This window comes from Hypanus sabinus, chromosome 9 (assembly GCF_030144855.1).
Source record: "Hypanus sabinus isolate sHypSab1 chromosome 9, sHypSab1.hap1, whole genome shotgun sequence".
Lineage (NCBI taxonomy): Eukaryota > Metazoa > Chordata > Chondrichthyes > Myliobatiformes > Dasyatidae > Hypanus > Hypanus sabinus.
The window spans coordinates 111,666,181-111,686,544 of NC_082714.1; the positions used below are offsets into that span (position 1 = coordinate 111,666,181).

Below are 20,364 nucleotides of genomic sequence, written 5' to 3' on the forward strand. Positions count from 1 at the left end.
TGCCTACTGACTCATTTTCAAGGACTCTCCAATTCATGGTTGCAATATTATTTATTTACTATTTTATTAATTGGATTTGTCTTATTTTACACTTTGGGTGTCAGTCATAGTTTATTATTGCTTTTCATAAATTCTATCTTGAATGCCTGCAAGAAAATGTATTGCCAGGGCATACTGTATGCTTACTTTGAAAATAAATTTACTTTAACTCTTTTGATTTTGATTTAAGCCATTACTATTGGCAGAGTGTTCAGCTTTTGGAAGGGTTGTGGCTGCACTGACCGCATGTCACATCTGAGATCTTCAGCTTTCATGCACTGACTGCTGCTGCATTATATTGTAAGGTGGCGCAGCAGCGTAGCGATTTGTGCAACACTATTGTAAGATAAGGTCCAATTCCCTCTCCGGTCCAATAGGAAGTTGGATGTTCTTCTCATGTCTGTGTGTGTTTTCTCTGGGTGGTCAGGTTTCCTCCCACATTCCAAAATTCCACATTTGGTTAGGGTTAGTCCCAAGAGAAACTCTGCAGATGCTGGAAATCCAAGCATCACACACAAAATGCTGTAGGAACTCAGCAGGCCAGGCAACATCTATGGAAAGAGTAAACAAGGGTCCTGATGAAGAATCTTGGCCTGAAACATCAACTGTTTGCTCTTTTCCATAGCCTGCTCAGTTCCTTCAGCATTTTGTGTGTGTTGCTCACTTAGGGTTAGTGATTTGTAAGCATAATATGTTGGCACTGGAAGCATGGTGTTGATATAAACAACACATTTCATTGCATGTTTCGATGTACATGTGACAAATAAAGCCAATCTTTAACCTTTATCTCCTTATAAAGTTTTCCATACATGGACTGCCAGTTGCTCTTTGGCTGAATAAAGCAGATGGATTAGATATGTTTTGAATAATTGGCCACGCTTCACCTTGATAGGTTTACTACATTGTGTCAAGGTCAGCTTGTGAAAGACTTTAAAGCTTTCTTTCACTTCTCTGTTTTCCTTCTCTCAATGTGTGGGAGAATAGCTTAAAGTTAGCATTTCATTCTGAAGAAAACAATTAAAATGCCATTTCTTTGTGCAGTCTCATTTAATATGTTCAACAGATTGTGCGGCTGAGCAAGTAGAAAGAGAATTTTTACTTACACAGGAGCAGCACAAGATTACAATGAAAAAGGACTCCATGATTCCTCCAACACCTACGACCCATGTGAGACGCAAGAACAATATGACTCCGAAAATATTCTGCAGACAGGGAAAGTAGACGCCCATGATTGTACCCATCCGAGTAGCCTGAAGGAGAGAAAAGACAGAAGTTAAAAAAATCCAAGCTGTCTCAGAACCACAAATATCCTAATTTGCAAAAAAAGGAAGCCTGCAATTAATGCCCTGCTTAATTACTAGATTGTTTGCCAGGAGGGGAATTACACTTAAATAATTTCCTGCCCATGCTCATTCACCTCAGTTTGCTCTTGGCTGCAAACATCTATAACTGTGTTCAATTGAGACTCTTCGGTAGGTCAAACTTTCATTTAAGATCTGAAACCCATTGCACTGATTGTACTACACGTATTACAGCAAAATGCATCCAGCCTGAATGGATATCAGAATCAAAATCAGGTTTATTATAACCAACATATTTTGTGAAATACAGTACGATGCAACAGACTTAGGCACATACCTTTTATCTATATAGCTAGGGTGCCCAAGAGCTTTGCAGAGTACTGTATGTTGTTTTGTGGCAGTTCCTCCAGCATACAGTGCAAGACATAAAAAGTTGCACCAAGTTACAAAAATATCAGAATCAGGTTTAATATCATTGGCATATGCTGTGAAATTTGCTGTCTTTGTGGAAGCAGTCATCGTCATCATAGCTTGTCACACCAGACAGCCGCCACTCTAGTGTTGTTTGGTTGATGTTGAGCAGCTAAATCAGGTGAGAGTGGGCAGTTGCACAGAACGTGTTCAGTGTTCTGCACCCTTTCGCCACGCTCACAGGACTCACTGGTTTTTAAACCCCACTTCACCATATTGTCTCCCATCCTACAAACTCCCACTCTTGTTCTTGAGAGTGCTCCACCACTTCCATCTGTCAAGCAGTGCCCCTTCTGGCAACGTTTCCGTAGGGTGTTGCACTGTATTGTTTACTGGGGTCTGGCTTCTGTTTGCTGCCAGAGGTCAATCCTGTATGTTTGGGAGGATGTTCCGTGTGGTAGTTTCTCCACTGTAGCAAAGCTTTTCCTTGATTTTAGGCAGTTGGACACTAACACATGATGATGTAGTGGGTGCCGTGGATCCGAGTTCTGTTTACCTTTTTCAATTTTTGCTGTCGTGTGTCTTCAGATCTCTGGGGGAGCAATGGCTGCAAGTCTGTAAATGAGAAGGCCTTGGCGGGCAGGATTAAGGCATTCTACAAGTATGTGAAGAGCAAGAGGATAAGACGTGAAAGAATAGAACCTATCAAATGTGACAGTGGTAATATGTGTATGGAACCAGAGGACATAGTAGAGGTGCTTAATGAATACTTTGATTCAGTATTCACTATGGAAAAGGATCTTGGTGATTGTAGTGTGCTGGAGCTTTTGGAAAGCAGCAAGTTGGACAACTCGCAGGGACCAGATGAGATGTACCCCAGGCTACTGTGGGAGGCGAAGGAGGAGATTGCTGAGCCTCTGGCAATGATCTTTGAATCATCAATGGGGATGGGAGAGGTTCCGGAGGATTAAAGGGTTGTGGATGTTGTTCCTTTATTCAATGAAGTGAGTAGAGATAGCCCAGGAAATTATAGACTAGTGAGTCTTACTTCAGTGGTTAGTAAGTTGATGGAGAAGATCCTGAGGCAGCATTTATGAATGTTTGGAGAGGTGTAATATGATTAGGAATAGTCAGCATGGCTTTGTCAAAGGCAGGTTGTGCCTTATGAGCATGATTGAATTTTTCGAGGATGTGACTAAACACATTGATGAAGGTAGAGCAGTAGATGTAGTGTATATGGATTTCAGCAAGGCATTTGATAAGGTACCCCATGCAAGACTTATTGAGAAAGTAAGAAGACATGGGATCCAAGGGAATATTGCTTTGTGGATTCAGAACTGGCAGAACAGAAGGCAAAGAGTGGTTGTAGATGCATCATATTCTGCATGGAGGTCAGTGACCAGTGGTGTGCTTCAGGGATCTGTTATGGGACCCTTACTCTTTATGATTTTTATAATTGACCTGGATGAGGAAGTGGAGGGATGGGTTAGTAAGTTTGCTGATGACACAAAGGTTGGAGGTGTTGTGGATAGTGTGGAGGGCTGTCAGAGGTTACAGCGGGGCATTGGTAGGATGCAAAACTGGGCTGAGAAGTGGCAGATGGAGTTCAACCCAGATAAGTGTGAAATGGTTCAAGTTTTGGTAGGTCAAATATGATGGCAGAATATAGTATTAATGGTAAGTCTATTGGCAGTTTGGAAGATCAGAGGGATCTTGGGTCCAATTTCATAGGACGCTCAAAGCAGCTGCGCAGGTTGACTCTGTGGTTAAGAAGGTGTATATATGATGTATTGGCCTTAATTAATCATGGAATTGAATTTAGGAGCCGAGAGGTAATGTTGGAGCTATATCGGACCCTGGTCAGACCTCACTTGGAGTACTGTGCTCAGTTCTGGTCGCCTCACTACAGGAAGGATGTGGAAGCCATAGAAAGGTTGCAGAGGAGATTTACAAGGATGTTGCCTGGATTGGGGAGCATGCCCTATGAGAATAGGTTGAGTGAACTTGGCCTTTTCTCCTTGGAACACCGGAAGATGAGAGGTGACCTGATAGAGGTGTATAAGATGATGAGAGGCATTGATCGTGTGGATAGTCAGAGGCTTTTTCCCAAGGCTGAAATGGTTGCCACAAGAGGACACAGGTCTAAGGTGCTGGGGAATAGTATGAAGGAGATGTCAGGGGTAAGTCTTTTACTCAGAGCGTGGTAAGTGTGTGGAATGGACTGCCTGCAACGGTGGTGGAGGCGGATATAATAGGGTCTTTTAAGAGACTTTTGAATAGGTTCATAGAGCTTAGAAAAATAGAGGGCTATGGGTAAGCTGAGGAACTTCTAAGGTAGGGACATGTTTGGCACAACTTTGTGGGCCAAAGGGCCTGTATTGTGCTGTAGGTTTTCTATGTTTCTCTGTTAGTGGGTATGGGGAGCAGAGTGCCCGTGATTATTCCGCAGGCTTCAATAAGCAACGGGTTGATTTTCTTCACATGGTTTGATCTGCCCCACACAGGTGCACAACATTCTGCAGGTGCATAGCAGACTGCTAGGGCAGTTGACCTAAGTGTGTGAGCATTAGCTCCCCATTTCGTGCCTGCTAATTTTTTCAAGAGAGAATTGTGAGAGCCAACTTTCCCTCAGAGTTTTTGGATGTGGGTGGCAAATGAGAGCGCCTTCTTATGCCCAGGTAAATTGGAGACGGATGGTATTCGAGCTCCTTCCCACACCAGAAGATCTTGAGTTTCCGAGCTGCTTCTCAATTCCTCAGGTGGAATGCACACACTTGAGTTTTTGATGGGTTTGGGTTCAGAGACCATCTCTCATAATCATCGCTCCGAGGGCTGCTGTAAGTTGTACTTCAACTTCTTGGAAGGAGTTAGCTTGTGTTGCTATGCATTGGTCACCTGCATAGATAAACCTGTGTGTGTTAGGAAAGGTTAGTTGCATGTTTGTGAAAACATTAAATAGTAGAGGTGCCTGGACTGATCCCTGTGGTAGTCCGTTCTTCTGTGGACATCACCTACACTCAATTCCATTCATTTCTACGTAAAATCTGCGATTTTCTAGGAGGCTTATTACTTTGACTGTGGCTTTGTTCTTTAACATCTTAGATAATTTCACAGTATTGTATGCTGCTGTTAAGTCAACGAATACTGCCCCTGTAATTTGTCACATTTCAAAGCCTCAATATACTGGGTTAAGTTCAGGACTTGACCACAACAAGAGCGGCCTGGCCTGAACCTGGCTTGGTCTGGTGTTCGAAGATCTTCAACTAAGGGGATATTCTTTTCAGAATGAGTGTGGAAGCAGTACAATGCAATACATAATAATAGGAAAAGATGAATTACAGTAAGTAAAATATCTAAATTAAATAAGCAGTGCAAAAATAGAAATAAAAAAGTAGTGAGGTAGTGTTCATGGGTTCAATGTCCATTCAGAAATCTGATGGCAGAGGGCAAGAAGCTGTTCCTGAACCATTGAGTGTGTCCCTTCAGGCTTCTGTATCTCCTGGGAGGTGGTAGCTATGAGAACAAAGCTTGTCCTGGGTAACTTGTGTCCTTAATGATAGATGCTGACTTTTTGAGGCATCGCTCCTTGAAGATGCCCTTGATATTACAGAGACTAGTGCATGTGATGGAGCTGACTAAGTTTACAACTCTCTGCAGCTTACTTCAATTTTGTGCACCAGCTCTCCCGTACCAGATGGCCAGTTAGAATGCTTTACATGGTACGTCCCTAGAAATTTGCAACTGTTGTTGGTGACAACAAATCTCCTCAAATTCTGAATAAAATATAGCTAATGTTGTGCCTTCTTAGTAGCTGCATCGAAATGTTGGTCCAGATTTGATTCTCAGAGGTATTGATATCCAGGAACTTAAAATTGCTCACCCTTTCTACTTCTGATCCCTCTCTGAGAACTGGTTTGTATTCCCTTGTCTGACCCTTTCTGAAGTCCACAATTAGTTCTTTGGTTGTACTGACATTGAGTGCAAGGTTATTGCTGCAACACTACTAAAATAGCTGATATATCTTGCTCCTGTACACCCTCTCGTCACCATCTGAAATGCTGCCAACAAAGTTGTGTCATCAACAAAATTATAGATGGCATTTGAGCTATGATCATGGGTATAGAGAGAGTAGAGCGATGGGTTAAGCACACATCCCTGAAGTGCACCAGTGTTGATTGTCAGTGAGGTGGAGGTTTATATAATATATATAAATAGTGCAAAAGACAATATTAAGATATAGTTTTCAAGAACCATTCAGGAATCTGAGGATGGAAGGGAAGAAGCTCTTCTTAAAACATTGAGTGTGGGTCTTCAGGCTCAACTATCTTCTCCCTGAAGTTACAAGGAGAAATGGCATGTACTGGATGGTGAGTGTCCTTAGTGGTGGATGCTGCATTCATGAGGCACCGCTTCACGAAGGTGTCCTCGATGGCAGGGAGGGTTGTGCCCAAGATGGAAATGACTAATTCTACAACCTCTTACAATCCTGTGCATTGGAGCTTTCATATCAGATGGTGATGTAACTCGTCAAAATGCTCTCTACAAGCATCTGTGGAAGTTTTCAAGGCTTATCAAATCTCCTCAAACTCCTAATGAAGTATAGTTGCTGATGTGCCATTTTTTGTGATGTTGACACACATCACTCAGTGAGGACATTCAAGATGGCATTAAGATTATGGTGGCAGCCTGAACTGGCTGCACTCCTAAATTTGAATAGGACAGAGGGTCCTGTAGCTCATTTCAATCCATACTTTCTTTAGAGCAGAATAAGCACTGTGCAAATTGTGACATTTTCTAGATCTGCAGCAGGTTGGTCATTGACTGGTGCAGATCTTCAGAGCAATCTTGAGCAACTATGATGAGCTTATAAATCTCACTATCAAAAGAAATTGAAGGGCCTTATCGCTTATGCTAGGAGTCAGCCAATCAAATTGAAGCAAGTCAAAATGTAAACTGGTGGACCCCTCTTCTCATTGCTACCATCAGGGGTGGGGTGGGAGATGTACAGGAGCCTGAGATCACACACTCAACATTTTTAGGAAAAACTTCCTCTCTGCCATCAGATTTATGAATGGACAATGAACCAACCCATGAACACTACCTCACTATCTTTGCTCTCTTTTTACAATACTTATTTAGTTTAAGTATACTGTATATGCAATATCTATCTATCTAGCTATATAATTTTATTATAATTTATAGTTTTTTTAATGTATTGCTCTATACTGTTGCCACAAAACAACACATTTTACTACATGTGACTGATATTAAAACTGATTCTGATTCTAAACAGTCTCTGCAAATCCAATTAGCCTTCTGCTTTTGCAAGCAATGGAAATACACAGGCAGTTTGGCTTCCAGAAATAGGTTATGGTGGATGAACTGAATAAGGAGCTTGCATTAGTCTGCACTGTGAAGGGGAATTTTTTTTAGCCTGGGAGTGGTATATCTGTGGAATTCATTGCTACAGGTGGTTGTGGAAGCCAAGTCTTTAAATATATTTAAGGCAGAGGCAGAGGTTGATAGATTGTTGATTGGTTAGGACATGGAAGGATATGGGGGTGGAGGGGGGGGAGGCTGGAAATTGGGGAAAATGGATTGGCCATGACAGAGCAGACTCGACGGGCCAAATGGCCTATTTCTGTTCCTATATCTTATGGTCTTATGGTAATGACTAATTGCTACCTCAAATCTTGAATTATAGAGTTAACTGTTTTTCACAGTGCATGTTGGCATCAGTCAGGAATTTCACAATCCCTTTGCAGTATTATTTGGAATGTGAATGACAGGATAAAAGGTACAGCATGCTGCCACTTTTCCACCCATCTCCAACTGTTTCTCCATTTCCATCTTATTGCAAGCTAAAAGACACTAGTAGTATGCCAAGTGTTGAAAGGTGTGAGGGAAGAGAAGTGAGTGCAGTTACTGTTACAAGAGAGAAAGTGCTCAAAAAGCTGAAAGACCTGAAAGCACACAAGTCACCCGGACCAGAAGAACTGCACCCTAGGGTTCTGAAAGAGGTAGCAGTAGAGATTGTGGTGGCATTAGCTATGATCTTTCAAAAATTATTGGACTCTGGCATGGTGCCAGAGGACTCAAAACTTGCAAATGTCACTCCACTCTTTAAGAAAGGAGGGAGCCGGCAGAAAGGAAGTTATAGACCAGTTAGCCTGACCTCAGTGGTTGGGAAGATGTTAGGACGAGGTGATGGGGTACTTGGTGACTCAGGACAAGATAGGACAAAGTCAGCATGGTTTCCTTAAGGAAAAATCCTGCCTGATGAACCTGTTGGTATTCTTTGAGGAGATTACAAGTAGGACAGACAAAGGGAATGTAGTGGATGTTGTATATTTGGACTTTCAGAAGGTCTTTGGCAAGGTGCTACACATGAAGCTGCTTACCAAGTTAAGAGCCAATGGTCTTACAGGAAAGTTATCACAATGGTTAGAGCATTGGCTGATTGGAAGAAGGCAGCAAGTGGGAATAAAAGGATTGTTGTGTGGTTGGCTGCCAGTGACTAGTGTTGTTCTACAGGGATTGGCATTAGGACCATTTCTTTTTATGCTGTATAAAAATTATTTAGATGATGAAATAGATGGCTTTGTTGCCAAGTTTGCAGATGATACGAAGATTTGTGGAGGACAAGTAGGATGTAGAAAGACTTAGACAGATTAGGAGAATGGGTAGAAAAGTGACAAGTGAAGTATAATGTCGGAAAATGCATGATCATGCACTTTGGTAGTAGGAATAAATGTGCAGACTATTTTCGAGGAGAAGATCCAAAAATCTGACATGCAAAGGGACTTGAGTCAGTGTTGGTGAGTCAGTGGTGAGGAAGGCAAATGCAATGCTAGCATTCATTTCAAGAGGTTTAGAATTCGAGAGCAGGGATGTGATGCTGAGGCTTTATAAGGTACTGGTGAGGCCTCACCTTGAGTATTGTGTAGTTTTTGCTCCTTAGAAGAGATATGCTGCTATTGGAGAGGGTTCAGAGGAGCTTCACAAGGAACATTTGATGGCTCTGGGTCTGTATTCACTGTAATTTAGAATGATGGGGTGGGGATCTCATTGAAACCTTTCGAATGTTGAAAGGCCTTGACAGAGTAGATGTGGAAAGGATGTTTCTCATGGTGGGGGAGTCTAGGACAAGAGGGCACAGCCTCAGGATAGAGGGCGTCCATTCAAAACAGAGATGCAGAGAAATTTCTTTAGCCGAGGGTGGTGAACTTGTGGAATTTGTTGCCACATGCAGCTGTGGAAGCCAGGTCATAGGGTATACTTAAGGCAGAGATTGATAGGTTCTTGATTGGACATGGCATCAAAGGTTACGGGAAGAAGGCCAGGAAATGGGGTTGAGGAGAATAAAAAAATAAGGATCAGTCATGTTTGAATGGTGGAGCAGACTCAATGGACCAAAAGGCCTAATTCTGCCCTTGTATCTTATGGTGTTATGGTCCAAAAGAAAATCTGCAACCCACTTAACAAACTGTAGCTGGTAATGCTGAACACAACAGACGGCAGACTAGCCAGGAGGAGCACAGAACTCTCTCACTGCTCAGAAGCATTGCTTATCAGTAAATATACAGTCTGTAATAACATTTAAAGGGCATTTGGATAGGTAAATGCTTAGGAAAGTTTTCAGGGAATATGAGCCAAACTAGCTGAGATGGGAAGCTTTGCTTGTTTCTGTGCTGTATGACTCGGTGACTCAGTAACTCTATTAAAGCAGATTGCTTCAGGGAACTTGTTTTGACAGTGAAAATTACTGAATAAATCTTAACACCCTCAAGCAGAACACCATTGCCTGAATTCACACTGAATTAAAACTTCAAAAATAAAACTCTAACAACAAAAGGAAGAAAAATGTTAATCTTCTCCTGTTTGTTGAGGGATCTGATCATCAACTTTGCGTGAAATAAAAGAAGGTGATCTTATGCCGAGTAATTTATTGTCTATCCATACTAGTGAAATTTTAACAGTTGGTCTTGTCATTCTTTGATCTCAAAGTTGGGCACGATGTACAGTTAAACTTTATATGCTAATCCTTCCACTTGGCTTTTAACTCATGCTCTTTGTCATAAAAACATATGAAATAGGAGCAGGAGTTGGCTATGTTGATCTGTCAAGCCTACTCCACCATTTAATAAGATCATGACTTATCTGGCTGTGGACTGAGCTCCACCTACATGCCTTTTCCCCAAAACCCTTAATTACCCTGCTTTGAAAAAAATCTAACTGTGTTTTAAATATATTTAATGAGGTAGCTTCGACAGCTTCACTGGGCAGATAATTCCACAGATTCACTACTCTCTGGGAAAAGCAACTCCTCCTCATCTCCGTCCTATATCCACTTCCCTGAATTTTCAGGGTATGTACCCCAGTTCTAGTCTCATCTGTCAGCGGAAACAACTTCCCTATCTCTATCTGATCTGGCTTAACTTATCTCCTTACAGCTCATTTGCTCCTCACCCACCAGATGTGCTTTGAAAACCAGGAAGAGGAAGATTCTCGGACCTGAAGCAGCGATTAGTTTCGCTCTCCACAGATGCTGCTAAGTTCTTCCAGCACCTCCTTTTGTTCCCTTCATTCAATATTAAAATTACACATGTGCTTATGAAGAAAAATTTAAGATTTTATTGCATATAACTGAAGGAAATTTAAACAACTGAAAAGATACAGTGGTTGAGCAAGCTAACTAGAATTGTTGATCAGATTAACTCCCTGGGAGAAGAAACTTTTACGACCGCATGAAGTTTTTAATTTACTAGCCCTATGGTGCTTTCCAGAAGGGAGGTTTTGGAAAAGGTAGCTGGTGGGGTAGGTAGTGTACACAATGATTTTTCCTACATGCTTCTTTGTCCTGGACACATACAAGTCCTGCAGGAATGGTAAACTGCAGTCAATTACTTTTTCTGCTGACCTGGCAGTTCGCTGCAGTTTTCTCATATTGTGAGAGAATGCTGGACTAAACCAGACAGTAATGGCTGGCTTAGGATGTTCTCTATACTAGGATTGTAGAATTGCACCTGTTTGTACTGGGGAAGATGGAATTTTACCAACTGCTGCTAATTTCTCCATAGCCTCTGATGCTCTAGGGAGAACAGCTCAAGTTTGTCCACCATTTCCTTATACATTATAGCCTTTAATCCAGACAACATCCTGGCAAATCTCATTTGCAACTTCCCCACAATATCCACATCCTTCCTATAATGGAACAACCAGAACTGCATGCTATACTTGAGGCATAGCCTGTCTGAAGTTTTATATACCTTCTTTGCCACTTTATACACTTGCTTAGTCACTTTCAGTGAACTATGAACCTGGACAATAAGATCCCTCTGGCCCTCAATGCTAGTAAGGGGCTGACCATAATGGTATACCTTTTCCATTCATCTGACCACTCAAAATGCAACAATTCACACTTACCCAGATTAAACGCCATTTGACACATCTCTGTCCATATTTGTAACTATTCTACAGGATATCCTGCTGTATTCTTATAGTCTTTTACATTGTCCCCAACTTTACCAATTTTGGTGTCATCTGCAAACTTGCCAATCCATCCATCTGCATTTTCAGCCAAGTCATTGATCCATATCACAACAACAGAACATCACTGTCTCAGACCTCCAGCCAGATTAACAGCCTTCCACCCCAACTCTTTGTCTGCTATGGGCAAGTTAGTTCTGAATCTAAGCTTGCAATTCACCCCAGATCCCATGCACCTTTATCTTCTGAATCAAAATACTGTGAGGGACCTCAGTAAATGTCTTCCTAAAGTCCATATAGACAATGTCCACTTCCTTACCCTTATCAAGCTCCTTTATCACCTCCTCAAAAATCTTGATCAGGTTTGTAAGACATGACTTGCTTTCCACAAAGCCATAGTGACTGTCTCGAAGTAGCCCATGCCTTTCCAAATGTTCATAAATCCTATCCCTCTTTATCCTCTCCAACAGATTCCTTATCTATACGGGAGGCTCACTGGGCTAGAATTACTTGGATTATTACTTCTTCCTTTCTTGAACAAAAGCACAACATTTGCTACACTTTTTCTTAATATAAGTGTAAAATGGCTTCAGATTCTCCTTGATTCTGCTCACCAAGGACATTTCATGGCCCCATTTTGCCTTCCTAATCACCAGCTTCAGCATTTCCTGCTACCTTTATATTCCACAAGGGCTTGTCTTATTTTAGGTTTCTGAATCTTATGTTTTATTTTTCTTCCTGACAAAAATAGTACCTTTCCACAAGATCTGATTTTATCCTCACTCATAACTATTTCAAAACAGAATGAGTTGTGGTCACTATCCGAAAAGTTTTACCCACTATCAGGTCTATCATCTGTCCTGGCTCATTTCTGAAAACAAGTCCAATACATTTTTTCCCCTAGTTGGACTCTCCACATCCTTTTGCAAGAACGTTTCTTGGACTCATTGAAGAAATCCCCCCCCCCCCACCTAAGCCTCTTGTAATAAAGAAGCCCAATTAATTTTGGGGAAGTTAAAGTCCCTCATGCTAACAATGCTGTTGATCCTGCATCTTTCCAGAATCTGTCTACATACTTGTTCCTCTGCCTCTCATTGGGCATCTATAGTAAAAGACAGTGTAATTGCTCCTTTCTTATCTTGGAGCTCCACCCTAATTGCCTCTGTGGATGAGTCCTACAATGTGCCCTCTCTGAGAACTGTTATGACGTTCGGCCTCATCAGTCCTTCAGGGTCCTTCATGTCTGTTACACCTCTCTCCTCCGTCACATCCAAAATAATGAAACTCAGGAAAGCTGAGCTGCCAGTCCTGTCTCATGCGATTAGCTCTCTGTAACAGGAACAACATCAGAACTTCATGTACTGATCCAAGCTTTAAGTTCATCCTCTTTACCCATAATACTCATTTCATTGAAATAAAAACATTTCAGCCCGTCAGTCCCACCATGTCTATTAGCTGTCCCTTCTTGTCCTTTCTTTCAGTCTTACCTATCATACCATTTTTCTTGCCCTCAACTCTGTCACCTATTGCCTTGTTGCTGTGGTTCCCATCCCCTTGATACTCTAATTTAAATTGGCTCTATATTCCACCTCTCCTTGACTGTTTGCGTGCCTGTCTGAATGCTTTTTGAACACTGCAAATTTCTTCTTATTTCCAGAGTACATGACCATACATATTACCCTGGTAAATGCCTTCAGTAACATACCTGGAATGACAATTATTTAAATGTTGGAAACTGTTAAGTTTCTGGGAGTGCACATAATGGATGATCTTTCTGGTCCCTCAATATCACCTCTTTGATCAAGAAAGCACACAAGCATCTTGAGAGATTGTGGCGAGTGAAATCCCTCCCCACCTCTATTTTAACCAATTTTTTACAGGAGCACCAGTGAGAGTGTCCTGACCAGCAGCATCACCATCTGGTATGGGAATTGCAAGTCCCCAAAAAGGATAGTAAGGGCTGCTGAGACGATCATTAGGGTCTCTCTTCCACCCAATTGAGATCACTTATCAGGAGCGCTGTGTGCTCAGGGCCCTTAATATTGTTAATAACCCTCCCATCCATCCAACAATCTCTTTGACCCCTACCATCAGGCATGAGGACAAGAACCGTTATGGTGTGAAACAACTTCTTCCCCCAGGCTGTAAGACTACTGAACTCCCTGTCACCACCCACGTCTCATCAGGTATGAAGTGCCAGTACTGTTATACTGTTATTTCTTTAACTTGTATTGTATTTGTTAATTTATTTGTGGTACTATTACTTCATGTGTTACATGTGTGAGTTGTATGTATTGTGTTGAGCACCTTGGTCTAGAGCAGGGCTTCCCAACCTGAGGTCCATGGACCCCTCGGTTAATAGGCTCCATGGCAAAAGATGTTTGTGAATCCCTGGTGTAGAGGAATATCGCTCCATTTGGCATTATACACATGTACAGTTTAATGGCAATAGACTGAACTTGAATTTGAAATTCCTCGTGATTCAGAAATGTCAAGGATTTGGACTCACTTTTCTCAATTGGAAAGGAAGTACTCACATCTATTTACCACCTTTTCTAGCCTCAACACTTTCCAGAACACCTAACATCCAGTGAAAGACATGGCAGGCAAATACAGCAGCAAATTTAATGTAGCAAGCTTGCAAGATATGTCAGGAGATAAATTAATAGTCAATGAATTTTAATGGCCTTATTTAATCAATGTTGTTCCTGTTATTATTTGAAATATGACAACGGATCTTATTTATACCACTCACTGGGACTTAACCTAATTTAATGCCACATCTATAAATGAGCTTCGCTTGTACACTGCTGGAAACTAAAGTTAAGAGATCTGATACTTTGTTACTTTGAACTTTGGTATGAGTGGTTGTCACGTACCACGCTTCGGGAAATCCTATCCAATATCCCTTTCACTATCAAGTCTGGCTATCTGAAGATGCTGAGGATCTGGTTTGGGGGGATTGCATGTAACAATATCTGGCTGCAGTGGATTGGAAATCTGGGTTGCTGGAAACAGCATTCTCAGTCAATAACTGGGAAGAACATAGTTAACAGGTGCAATCAGCTCTCAGGGCTGCTGCGTTTGCCACTCCTCTGTCTCAGTAATCACCTGGGACATCTTCCGCTACTCTCTGCATTGTGTTACTTGTGTTGATGTTTGAGCATGCTGATACAACCCCAGTTATTCCATGATCCTCACCCTGGCAAGAAGCCTGTTATAAGGCACTTCTTCAAAAACACTTTTGAAAATCCATAAATACCACAATGCCTCAGGATGGTGGCGTCCGTCATTAAAGACCCCCACCACCCAGGACATGCCTTCTTCTCAATACTACCATCAAGGAGGGAGTACCATCAAGTCTGAAGGCCCACAATCAATGTTTTTGGAACAGCTTCTTCCCCTCCATTATCAGATTTCTGAATGGGCAATGAACCCATCAACTTTACCTTGTTTTTTGTTCTCTTTTTGCACTATTTATTCAATTTAAAAAATATCTTATTGTAACTTATAGTAACTTTTTATGTCTTGCACTGTACTGCTGCAGCAGAACAACACGTTTCACAACATATGTCAATGATAATAAATCTGATTCTGATTCTGATCATGGTATTGCCCTGATTAACTCTCTCTTAATTTTCCCCTTAAACTGACTGGTCAGTATTTAACAGGCCCACTGTCTTGAACCAGGATGGAATGTTTGTCATTTTTCAGGACTCAATATAAAAATGTTTGAAAAATTATACATTTCTCTCCTTTCAGAATCAGGTTTCTTAACATTGACGTATGTCATGAAACTAGTTGTCTTGTGACAGCAGTACAGTATAGGCGTAGATAAGTATTATAAATCACAATGAAAAAATAAATAAATAGCACAAAAGAGGAGTAACAAGGCAGTATTCATGGGTCATGGATTTTTCAGAAATCTGCTGGCAAAAGGGAAGAATCTGTTCATAAAGCGTGGAGTCATCAGACTCCTGTACCTTCTCCCTGATGGCAGTAAAGAGAAAAGGCATGTCCCAGATGGTGAGTATAGTTAATGATAGATGGCACCACATTCTGAAGATGTCTTTGAAGGCAGGGAGTTTTTGCCTGTGTTGGAGCTGCCTGAATCTACACATCAGCAGCACCTGGGTAAAACACCTAGTTTACAGTGCAGAAAAAAGTAGCAGATTTCTACGGATGGACCATGGAGAGCATACTGATTGGCTGCTCACAGCCTGGAATGGAGGCTGCAAGCAAAGGATCTAAAGAGGTGCCAAATCATCAAGAGTGAGGGTCCCAGAACAGATCCCTGTGGAACGTCCCTAATCACTGATCTCCAGGCAGAACACTACTACCACCCTCTGCCTTCTGCGGGCAAGCCAGTTCCAAATCCATGTGGCCACTTTTCCAAAGATCCCATACCTCATGACTTTCTGCAGCCTTGTCAAACACCTTACTAAAATCCGTATGTAGTGCCCTAGTTAAGATTTCCACTGCTATGCTGCAGGGTATTTTATTTTAGTAGCTTCTGTAAAAGCTATGTGACCTGCTGCTAAGAGTGTTTTGGTTTTGGCTAAAGATAAGGAGCTATGTTGTTCAACTTAGGAATGTTGTGTCAGCCACCAAGATTGTGGGATGGGTGAGAAGATTCTAGAGAGCTGGGTGGGAGGGGATTTCTGAAGGACAGTAGTTTGTTTTGGGGCTTTTTAGTGGGAGGTGCAGAGAGAAGAAAACCAGAGAAGACACCTTGAGGATCCCACCTGAATGGTGGACCCTATTGTAAGGAGTACTTCATGAGACAGAGGATTCCAAGAAGGGAAGTTCTACCTGCGATTGGTGTTGAGAATTCAGCATCGCGAGTAAAGCGATACAACCAACTACTACAGAAATGAGCTCCAATGTTTGTGTGCACATTTATACTGAATTCTGATGGGCCCTTTTACTTTTCTTTTTCTGTTAACTGTTAGCTGAAGTTGAAAATGTTGAAAATTGGAAAATGTACTTTCTTTATGCTGTTGTATACAATCTGTCACTTCTGGGCTACCAATAACTATGTAAGGGCAGTATTTACACAGCCTTCACTCAAATCGAGATTCCTTTAATCGGAGCATTCCCATGTTCCTGTTTGATTGAATCCCAAATCATAGCGACCCTAGATGAATATTGCTTATGAAAGGTGGCCTTCTCACAGCCGAGTCACGTGGCTGCTAGAAAAGTTAGCTAATGAGCTAAGAGGGTGTACGAGCCCCGATGAGAGGGTTACAGATATACACCACATCCTCTGCTCTATCTCCATCACCTTGTTTTGTCACCTCCTCAAAAACACAATCAGGCTCATGAGACATGATCTTCCCATACAAACCTATGCTGACCATCCCTAGTAAGACTGTACTTCTCCAAGTGTTCATAAATCTCATCTCTAAGAATCCTGTCCTATAGTTTGCCCCCTCGATAGTGAGGGAGATGGATAGGAGAGCCTGTGACTCAGAAGAGACATTTGGCTTGCCTCCTGGGTGCCAGCATCAAGACGTCTCTAAGCAGCTGCAGAAAATTTTTGAGAAGGAAACTGAATAGCCAGAGGTAATTTTACACTCTATTACAAAAAAAAACATAGATTGAACAAGGGATGTTCTACCGAATGAATATAGCAATTTAGGTACGAAATTCTAATGCAGCTTGAGGGTAGGGATTTCCTGATTCCTCCTAGTGCCATGTACTGGTGAGTCCCGGAGTAGAAAGATCGGCCAGATGAAGGAGTGGCTGAAGGATTCATGCAGGGGCAGGGATTCATGTTCCTGGATCATTAGGAACTCTTCTGGTGTAAAGGTGAACTGTATAAGAGGGATGAATTGCACTTGAACCAGAGTGGTACCAATATCCTGGTAGGAAATTTGCTGTTGTCACCAGGGAGGGTTTAGGCTCAGCTGGAAGTGGGATGGGACTTGACAGGGAAGTCAGTAAGGAGACAGGGGTACATAGCTTAACAGGTAAGGCAGATGGACTCAGAGGGTGGTTTGCCACTAGGGAAAGGGATATTGTGGCTATAACAGAAGTATAGTTGAGAGAAGAGCAGGACTGGCAGCTCAACGTTCTGGTCTACCAATGTTTTAGGTGAGATAGAGGAGCAGGTAAGAGTACAGTATCTGCAACCTTTTTGATAAGGGACGATAATTAGCTGGAACTTGAGGAGAAGATGTGTCGAGTAGTGGAAGATTTCAATCTTCCCGGTATTGACTCACTCACCCTGAGTTGTAGGCCTCTGTTAATCTCGATAGACTATGGATTTGCACCTTGGGAAGTTTCCAGGGCGCAAGCCTGGGCAAGGTTTTTTTTTAATGGAAGACCACCAGTTGCCCAAGCTGCAAGCCTCCCCTCTCCACACCACCAATGTTGTCCAAGGGAAGGGCATTAGGACCCATACAGCTTGGCACCAGTGTCATCACAGAGCAATGTGTGGTTAAGTGACTTGCTCAAGGACATGCATTCAAGCCTCAGCCAAGGCTCAAACTAGTGACCTTCAGATAACTAGACAAACGCCTTAACCACTTGGCCCTGTGTACAAAGGACCTGTTGGGGCAGAATTTGTGTGGATGTACAAGACAGTTTCATTGTGCAATATATAGAGAGACCAGCTTGGGAAGGACCAGTATGGGACCTCCTCTTAGGGAATGAGGTGAGCCAGGTAACTGAAGTGGCAGTTGGGGTTCACTTTGGGTCCAGTGACCACAATTCTATTAGTTGTAAAATAGTTATGGGAAAAGATAGATTAGGTCCATGGGTTAAAGTCCTGAACTTGAGCAGGACTGACCTGGATTGAGTTAAAGTTGACTGGGTGACTCTATTAAAGGCAAAGGAACAGTTGGCGAGTTGGAGGCTTTTAGATGGGTTATATAAAAGGAGCATGTCCCTGTTAGGGTGATGGAGAAACATACCAAGTTCAGGGCTGATTAATGATATTGAGGCTCTGGTGAGGAAAACGTAGGAAGTGTACATTGCCTTTAGGCAAATAGCTACAAGTGAATCCCTCGATGAATAAAAAAACATTAAGAGTATCAAGATCACACTAAAGATGGAAATCAGGATGGCAAAAAAAGAGTATGAGATGGACTGGCAGGCAAGGTTAAAGATACCTGATGAGGATTTTCAGTAATATTAACAGTAAAAGGGGGACTAGGGAGACTAGCATGTGGAGCTACAGATGGCTGAGATTTTTAATCTCTACATATCCACTGTGTTAACTAAGTAGAATATTATGGATTCCAAAGAACAGAGAGTCATAAGTAGTGAGGTCTTGGATGATATTCCGAGGAATGGGATATTTGTAACCTTGAAGTAAATCGAGGAGGGAAAACCCCCAAGGACTGACCAAGTGCACTCCTGGACCTTATGGAAGGCCAGGGTAGATAATTGCAGATGCACTTGTAGAGGTATCAGCTTCATTATTAGAAACTGGCAAAGTTCCAGGAGACTGTAAGGTGGCTAATGTTCTATTGCTGAAGAAGGGTGGCAAGAACAGGCCAGAGAACTAAAGGTCAATGAGCCTGACTTAAGTTTCAGGGAAGGTTCTGAAGGAAAAGACCATAATACCATAAGACATAGGAGGAGGTGTAGGCCATTCGGCCCATCAAGTCGCTTCTGATATTTGCTGATAGTTCATTTCCCTCCCAACCCTATTCTCCTGTATTCTCCCCGTAACCTTTATGTTGTTACTAATCAAGAACCTATCGATCTCCTCTTTAAGTATACCAAATGACTTGGCAATGAACTCCTTAGATTTACCAACCTCTGGCTAAATAAATTAAAAATGATAGAGTTGTAGAGAAGTACAGCACTGAAATAGGCCCCTCAGGCCATCTAGTTCATGCCAAAACCATTCAAACTGTCTACTCCCATTGACCTGCACCAGGACCATAGCCCTCCATACACCTACTATCCAAGTGTGTATTTCTTATAAACTTCTCTTAAGTGTTGAAATTGAGCCCACATGCACCACAGCCCACACTCTCACTACCTTCTGAGTTTCTCCTCATGTTCCCCTTAAACTTTTCACCTTTCACCCTTAACCCATGACCTCTGACTGTAATCCCACCCAACCTCAGTGGAAAACACCTGCTTGCATTTATCCTGTCTATATGCTTGATAATTTTATATACTTTTATCAAATCCCCTCTCAGTCTTCTATATTCTAAGGAATAAAGTCCCAACCTAGTCAATATTTCCTTATAATTCAGGTCCTCCAGTCCTGGTAACACCCTTGTAAATTTTCTCTGTACTCTTTGAACCTTATTTGCATCTTTCCTGTAGATAGGTGACCAAAACCGCACACAATACTTCAAGTTAGACCTCATCAACATTTTATATAACTTCAACATAACATCCTGTCTTCTGTATTCAATTCATTGATTTATGAGGGCCAATGTGCCAAAAGATTTCTTTATGACCCTATCTACCTGTGACACCACTTGCAATGAATTATGGACCTGTATTCCCAGATCCCTTTGCTCTACCACACTCCTCAGTGCTCTACCACTCACAGTGTAAGACCTACCTGGTTGGTTCTATCAAAGTGCAACACCTGGCACTTGTCTGCATTAAATTTCATCTGCCATTTTTCAGCCCATTTTTCCAGCTGATGCAGATCCCTCTGCAAGCCCTCTGATAACCTTCCTTGCTGTTCACTACACCCTCAATCTCAGTGTCATCCGCAAATTTGCTGATCCAGTTGACCACATTATCATCCAGATCATTGATATAGATGACGAACAACAACAGACCCAGCACCGATCCCTGCAGCACACCACTAGTCACAGACTCCAGTCAGAGAGGTATCCATCTATAAAAACTCTGGTTTCTCCCACAAAAATGTCTAATCCAATTTACTACCTCATCTTGAAAGCCAGGTGACTGAACCTGCTTGACTAACCTCCCATGTCAGATCTTGTCAAATGCCTTGCTAAAGACAACATCCACTTTTCTGGAAACTTCCTTGAAAACATTGACATAGGAAAAAATCCATCATTTGTGTTTGTGCACAATATGGCCAGTTACTGCGGAACAGTATTCAGCAGAGAAAGGCAATTGCTGGAGCAGCAACAGCAAGTTCTTGCCTATAACAGCAGGGGTAAGTAAATATTGTACA

The 20,364-nt window shown here is 42.0% G+C and overlaps 1 protein-coding gene across 1 annotated transcript in view; it reads right to left on the reverse strand.

Annotated features, from left to right (window-relative positions):
* LOC132400110 (solute carrier family 12 member 5-like) overlaps window positions 1-20,364 on the reverse strand; it is a 338,827-nt gene that overhangs the window by 224,505 nt on the left and 93,958 nt on the right. Inside the window, exon 5 of the mRNA XM_059981187.1 lies at window positions 1,143-1,289. Coding sequence (XP_059837170.1) covers window positions 1,143-1,289 — 147 coding nt within the window. The remainder of the gene's footprint in view (window positions 1-1,142; window positions 1,290-20,364) is intronic.